Below are 7,996 nucleotides of genomic sequence, written 5' to 3' on the forward strand. Positions count from 1 at the left end.
CCCACAGTGCTTGCAGTATCTCTTCATTTATTTGTTTACCAAAGAAGGATTTGGCAATGATGATCCTTTCATACTAGAATCCTTGATCTTTTCCTGTAAAGTCTTATAAATGGTTAAGTACCCTCTATGTGATATACCAGCCTCATCAAGGGATGTCTTGTGGATTGAGTTGATTCTCTTTGAAAAAGTCTTCTATTTGCTTTTCTCTGCGACCTTCTTATATTTCTTCTCGTTTATCAGTGCTTCTGCATACTGGCGATCTAAAAGAAGACTTAAATATACGCTAGAAGGTTTTATCGTTGATTCTTTATTAAGGTGCAATAATGATCTAATATCATATTGAAATGCAAAAATTGATATACATGAACATATGCAATAATGATTGTCAAATTCTCACACATCACTTCTCATCATCCCACATCATTCCAACACATCACTTCTCATCACTACATATCATTCCACACGTCCCACACATCACTTCTCATCATCCACATCATTCCACGCATCCCACACACCACTTCTCATCACTCCACTTCATTCCACACACATCACTTCACATCATTCCACACATCACTTCTCATTACTCCACATCAACTAAGTTAAAAGTACAGCTACTCTACTTTTTATAGTGACAGAACTTTCTAAGTCTCGGCCATTACTTGACTCAATTAAGGGTAACTTTTTTCCCGACTCAATTCAATTAAGTTTAAATTTCGTTCTCTTTTGGACCCTCGGTCCTTTCAAGAATTCTAGATTCCTTTCTCATCGAATCTAAGAATAAATCGGTCACAAGTATTTACATTTCATCCAACTAAGCATGTTTCCGGTCTTTTTCCGATAAATCATTTTCCCGTTCAGAATGTACCCAAGATTTTATTTTTTGAGAATCTAGACGTATACTTCATAATTCCAAAAGTTTAATGTGTTCATGATTCCTCTTTCTAATTAAAATTTATCCATGCTTTCTCGATGCATTCTTATGAATATTTTCACATTCTTTTCTCTATTTTTCCAAAATAAAATATCATGAAAATCTCTCTTTTAGCATAAAATATTTATGCACACCTACTAATCTATTTTTATCTAAATGAATTATATTCATAATCATTTCCATAATTTTGATAAATTCAATGAATCTAAAAAATTTGTGCATAACCTTCTTTATTCTTCTGACAAATGAATAATGCTCAAAACTCCACTTTTAGCATAAAATTTATTATCCGTAAATTTATTTCCGAATGATAAAAATTATTCCATAGTTCTCCCACATTTTTCGTAAAATGAGAATACTCAAAGTTTCTCTTTTAGCATAAGATTTAATTTATAAATAAACTTTCATTTTCTAATGATAAAATTTTACCATAATTTTTTCGTATTTTCTATGAATTGAAAATGTTCAAAAATACACTTTTAACATAAAAATTAGTTTATGCATGAACCTTCATTTTCTAATGATAAAATTTTACCATAACTTTCTCACATTTTCTATGAATTGCGAATGGTTAAAATTTCACTTTTAATATAAGATTAGTTTATGCATAAACCTAAGCTTAAACATAAATATTAATTCATCATAAATCAAAAAAAGCATGGTTTTAAGAGGAAACCTATAAAATAAAATGCTTCCCAAGCATGAGAGAGGTTAGGAAGAAGATTAACATCAAAAAGAGAGCATAAACTTCATTGATTAGGTTTACCCTTGGTTTGCTTGATTCTTTGCCTTGTAAAAGTTATGTAGCCCTCAAAGGAAGAGGCTTGGCCACCAAGAAAAAAGGACAATCTTCAAGAAAAGAAGAGGTTTAGTGAAGCACCAAAGCTTCACAATGGAAGGCCAATGAAAAGGGAAGAGAAAAAATACACTAAATTAAAAATTACACTAGCATAAAATTACTCTAAGATAAAAATACAAAGGAATAGAGGTCTATTTATAGATGAGGAAGGCCACCAACCAAGTCCAACTGGGATCTAGAGGCTTCCAGGTTTAATTTGATCCAATTTGGATAAATTTTAGACCAATTTGGATAAATTTTAGACCAATTAAGCCCACTTTTTTGATCTAGTTTGAAAGAAGAGAAAGGAGAGGAGAGACGAGAGATAAAAAATCTCATTTTTTTATTAAAAATTTAGAGTAATGACGGAGATTCTAGGTGTCTCCTTCATGAGCTCTACTCACCCTCCTGAGGTGTCAAAATTCTATTTTTTTACTAATAAATCCTCATTTTTTACTATTAAGTGCCTGTACTAGTCAACCCTTCATCTTATACGAGAATTTACTCATTTTTGGTGGATTTTCTTTTATTCTTACATTTTTCTTATTCCAACACTTGGATTAACCCCATTGGCCCTTTAGAACACTCTTTAGACCTTAATCCATAATTTTTTGAAATGGACACCCTTAAGCTAAGGTATATAATGCACATATTCAATTAATTTCTAATGCATATTAGAAAACTCTTTTTAAACTTCTGTTTTACGAAAATTCATCTTAGATAAAAAAAAGATAACTTTATAACCAAAAATATCTCAAAACTGTATTATCTCTCTCTAGAATATTTTCTCTCTAGGCCAAAAACAAGAAAAAACAATGTTTTCTTGCATTCTGAAATAGGAGATGATTACAGGGGACTGAGAAGAGAACTTATACATCTTTTAGGGGCTGAGAAGGAACCTTATAATGATAATATTTTGCAACGAGGAGTAATACGATGAGCATTGGACTTCTCCTTGGGCTATGCCATCAGAGACATTAAAACCAATAAGCTATAGGACACATTGAACTTAAACAACACTTCGATGCATTGTGGTTTATCTATGGTAGTTTTTTTTTCAAGAGAGAATATATTTATATGAATAAGATTTAGTTACAGAAAGTGAAAATATCGCTTGTGGGAAAGCAACACATGTAGAAGTCATTGTAACTGAAGCTTAGCGCTATCTAGAAGCTTTGAGCCGTAGGGTCCTATTAGATTCCTCAGTTCAATTAAAAAAAGGTCAAGTTTTCACTCTGGGCGTTGCATTGTTAGTACTCTATGTAGTTGGAAGGGTAATGAAGAGAATAAGTAACAAAGACCGACCAACTTACAACCAAACCCCCACCCGTTTACTCGTGGAGGACTTAAGTTGCACAATTGCCTTGTCATATTGGAGGCACTGATCGCACTCCTTGTGAACCCATTGACCAAAAAGGGATGGCAAGAGAGGTGTCTGAGTATAACAATGGCAAAATACACACTCTACCAACATATTCGCTAGAGTCCAAGTATATCTCTCTTCTGCGTAGTGTGTCCAACAGCTAGCTAGTGTGTTTAACTTACCTTGACTTTCTTTTGAATGATGCAAGAGGTTAGCAATTCATGTGAATAATTACAAGTGGCCTACCCTTTAATGCAATGCTCTAAAATATATATTTTTTTCGACTAATGTCAAGATTTATAACTAAAATGTACAAATTTCAATCCTTAAAATTAAAGGCAATATTGAATTCCAACCGAGAAAAGAACACTCAAACCGGGTTATGAGAGTAAAAATACGCTACTATGTATAAAAATTTCAACCAGAAAAGTGAATTCTATTGAGTGGTGAAGGCCAAGGTATTCTTAACTTTTAAGGCCTTCAATTTTGTAAATTTTGGCAAGGCTGCAAATTTTAGGCCTTCTGGTGCTGCAGAGCTTTGAGGAAGATGCATTGGAAATTGGAATGAGCGTAGAATTTATTAACTCCTTACATTTAAGACGACCACTGCCTTGCATAACCGAACTTACACAACTTGCAACTTACCAGGATTAGAAACACATTAAAAATCGATTAAAATCTTAAAGGACAAAAGAGCAGAGTACTTTTGGTACAACCAAGCAACGAAGGTAATCTTTTCCAAGTATTGTACCTTGGGAGCTGTAAAATCAACCAAACAACGAAGGGAAATCTTTGCCAAGTATTGTATCTAAGGAGCTGTAAAATTAACCATACAAAAGCTTAAATATGTAAACCTTCACAGGACAGAAAAAAGGTTACGTTTGAACCAAGAGCCTGCATGAACCCAAGAATCTTGCCTGAGCTTGTAGCACAAGACAACTGTCTGTTGTTGATGAATCATGGCATAACAAAATGGAGAAGAAATGTGGAGAGAGACACAGAGAGCGAGAGTGCAAAATCTGAGCGAAGGTGAACTATCTCTCTCTCTCTCTCTCTCTCTCTCTCTCTCTCTGTCTCTGTCTCTGTGTGTGTAAAGCTAAATCTGAGCAGAGGAGATTCTGTCCGTCCGAACTATACCGGAATGAAGGATTACAGCTATTTTGGGGCAAAACTTAGCCACAAAGAGGATTAGGGATCATCATACCATGTGCAGAAAGAGTTAGGGGGAAAGAGAGGAGACAGCGTATGCAGAAAAAGTAACAGAGATTCCTGCTGTTAAAGATAAAGATTCACGAAGCACGGGGAGGGAGGGCACCTTGAGGAACTGGCGCTGGCGATGGAGTTGGCCCTGCTGCTGCTGCTGCTGCAAACTGAGGAGAACCCCCAAACTCTGCTCTTGGAAAATGGAACGGGTAGGGGAAACCTCGAGGGGGGTAGAAGCCATGGCTGTTGATGCCACTGTTGGGGCTCGGGGGGAAGAAGAAGCCTCCGGAGGCGTTCTGCAGAGGGCTCTGGCCAAAAGAAGGCGATCTAAATGACACAGAGCCATACCCGGAGCCTGAAGGGGGGGCAGCAGGAGGAGGGGGGGTCCGAAACCCCAAACCTAATCCGGCCATGGCAGAAGCTCTGTGAGCTTCGTTTGCACCAGGGAAAGAAGTAGAAAAGGGGGCCGAAGTGGAAACAGACGCCGGAGCAGGAGCAGCAGCAGAAGTAGGGAAAGGAGTTCCATCGTTTTGTGCTGCGGAGGTCGCAGCAGCAGAGTTCGCCATAACTTCTGCAGCCTCGTCTCTGCTGGTCTTCTTCATCTTGGGAGCCACATCGTTGTCTCTGTTCAGAGGTAAGGACATGCCAGGGCCGAACACAACCCCTCGGAACACTGTATCAGAGTCCCCAACTCTAACTGTGACAAGGTAGCCTGCATCAAAGGAGCCATCCACAACGCCAAGGACAGGTTGCCCTACTTTGACAGTGGGGGCAGTGTCTTCTTTTTCGGGAGAAGCGCCTCCTCCTCCATCGCCGTGCAAAACCCTAGCCGATGATGACCCCTGCTGCCTCTTCCTCCTGCTGGAAACAGACACAGGCCTTGTGAAGGCCTTCTTCCTCTTCTGCTTCACCCCTGCAAGGTCGCTCACCTCGCCCGGCAACAGCAGCATTCTCTCTGCTTTCCTTGGCCTCCCTCTTTTCTTCTTCGGAGGAGAAGATGCAGCAGCTGTTTCACCATAGCTCTGCTCCATAGCTTTACGCTTACAAGTACTCTGCTAGGCTGTGGAGAGAAGGCGATATTTTTCTTCCCCTGCAAGCCGGTTCAGGATCTCTCAAGCGTACCCTCTCTGTGTCCTATGCTCCGTTATAGCTCCTTTTTGCAAACCTTTGCTCCATATGGGGCTTAAGGTTGCAGCCTCTGTGTAGTTTTGGTGCTTGTGCAAGGAATGAAGAGAGATGCGTGGCTGGCCCTCCTTCTTAAAAGTCTGTTTTAGGGTATTTCAAGCATCTGATGACGTCTGTGCATATCTTCAATAGTCTTGTTAAGATTTTTGTCAAGCATCTGATGAAAAGCCTCTGTGCACATCAAAGCTTTTGACCACATTTCAAAGCAGCAATTCTGCAAGGATGGAAACAGAAGAGCTTCTGTGCAGAAACTTTTGCAGAGATGAAGAGACAAAGAGAGAGAAGCTTCTTCTGTTCATGGTTGCTCAGAAACAATTCTGCAGAGATAAAGAAAGAGAAGCCTTTCCGAGCAGCAATTTTGCGGAGATGAAGAGCGAGAAGCTTTTATCCATGGTCCCAGCAGGGATGAAGGGGCGGAAAAGCTCAATTTTATGAGGTAACGTTATAATGAGGGCTAGGGTTTTGTAAAGCCTGTGAGCGAGCCTTTGTGGTAGCGACCTCTGTGCAAAGCTGTTGATGGAAGAGAGGAATAGAAGAGAGAGAGCGAGAGAGCCTTGTAGCCTATTCAAGCACGTAAAAAGCTAGAGAGAGTAGGTGAAATTTGTGCACACGAGTCAGTGACACGACTGATGAGTGATGATGATGATGAGGGCTCTCGAGCTTTGAAAATTGGCTCTCACGGCTTACCTGCGCGGAGTACCATTCTAAATGTAAATGGATTTCAACTTCGCTTAAATTGAATTGATGTGGGGCTCGATCCAATGGAGACAAAGCTGACAATGTGTCCGCCCGACTTTTGACACTCGACATGCCACGATGTAATGCCTTCACGTTTTGGTAACGATAATTAGGGGTTCACGTTAAAATTGACGAGAGGCTTGATCTTCCTGTTCATGCCCTCTTTTTTGCCAAGTACTTGCAAAATTTTTATGAGAAAGTAATTTTAGAGTGGTAGTAGGTACTATATGAATTTAATGGTTATCTATTAATAAGGAGAGAATATATATTCCTGAGTTAAAACATCTATAAGCTTCGTAGTCTAGATGCTAAAAAAATAAGGTGCTTCTAAACGTGCACGCTTGTGTCTACATCTATTAGTTAAAAAATATGGATTATGAGTCCCCATGCTGGTGTAATGCACTCACGATACTTGTCACTTCCCACCCCATTAAAAGCCTTGTTGCATTACAAAGGGGAGATGCTCTTTCGTGCAATGCTCAATGTGTGTGTGTGTGTGTGTGTGTGTGTGTGTGTGTGTGTGTGAGAGAGAGAGAGAGAGAGAGAGAGAGAGAGAGAGAGAATCAGGTAAGTCCAGATTTTGTGCATGGAACATGGTCACCAATGATGTTTGTGTTGATTCTTAAGTCAAGTGCAGGGGGCTCAGCTCTAAGTGCAACAAATTCTTCCACCTAATTCATTCAACTCACTTTTCAAGGCAGTAATTACCCTAAGCAATCTTTAATGCACCACTTTCAAGCAAACAATGCCATTTGCATTGAACCAATCAAAAGCGTGAGAACATGCTCCTTCCAATTGATGCTTATTTCACGTGAACAATCTCTAAATGGTTTTTGAGTTGTAGCATGTGTAATACTTGTAGTGCACATAAAGCCATGGCTATAGCTATAGGCACTAGTGGATTGTATCTTTTCACTACCATTTCCAAGGCGACTCAGAGGCGTTTTTAAGAACATGTCCAAGCCTCTACCATAATGATCCACATCATACTCATTTATCTATGAATTTCATTGCTTTATATGTACAAAAATGTACATGTTAATGCTTTAAAAACTCGATTCGTCTTTGGACAAACCAGCATGCTTCTAAGATTGGCATAGGGTATGGCCTTTATCCCACATGCAAAAGAGAAGAGGAAGTAGTAGCCCACCTTTTCATTAACTGTGAATGCATGCGCTCAGATCTGAAAGTTTCTCTATTTTTTTAGACAAGAGGATTATTGGATCTGAAGAAGAAAACATGCTTGGCCCCCACTATCTTGTTGCTTGACAGTCAAAGAATTACCGATACACGGGAAGCAGACCAATCCTACATATGATGCAAGGAGGCAATTGAGGATGTTGCCTCCTCCTTAACTAAAGAGAGAAGCTATTGTTACTGACTTAGATGCTCAGGATGAAGAGCTTGCAGAATACATCTACCAACGAACCAAGGATGTAGAGATCATCGATAAATAATGAAGCCTTTTGTTTTCTATTTATTTAAATTTTGAAGTTAAGCTTCTTCGTTTCTTATCTTCTATTTTCTTAATATAATTCCACTCTTTTTTTAAAAACACCAGTGGTTCTTCATTTCCACGGCCAAGCTAACTTGATTGTAGGGAGCAATAGCTGCAACTTGGTCGCGCTTTCATAATTGGGCTAAAATTAGTCGAGCTACAAATTGTACCTATGCTCCACATCTCTTTTAATGACAACAATGGACCATGGGAATGAAAATCATATAGGTGTATTTAATG

General features: G+C 39.0%; 1 protein-coding gene across 1 annotated transcript; it reads right to left on the reverse strand.

Moving 5' to 3' along the window:
* Window positions 1–3,780: 3,780 nt before the first annotated feature.
* Window positions 3,781–6,192, reverse strand: LOC147634466 (uncharacterized). The gene has a single exon (XM_086803547.1). The coding sequence runs from the start codon at window positions 5,364–5,366 to the stop codon at window positions 4,422–4,424; it is 945 nt and encodes a 314-aa protein (XP_086659673.1). The 5' UTR covers window positions 5,367–6,192; the 3' UTR covers window positions 3,781–4,421.
* Window positions 6,193–7,996: the final 1,804 nt, after the last annotated feature.

Source organism: Cibotium barometz, chromosome 10 (genome assembly GCF_041138505.1).
Source record: "Cibotium barometz isolate CiBa-2024 chromosome 10, ASM4113850v1, whole genome shotgun sequence".
Lineage (NCBI taxonomy): Eukaryota > Viridiplantae > Streptophyta > Polypodiopsida > Cyatheales > Cibotiaceae > Cibotium > Cibotium barometz.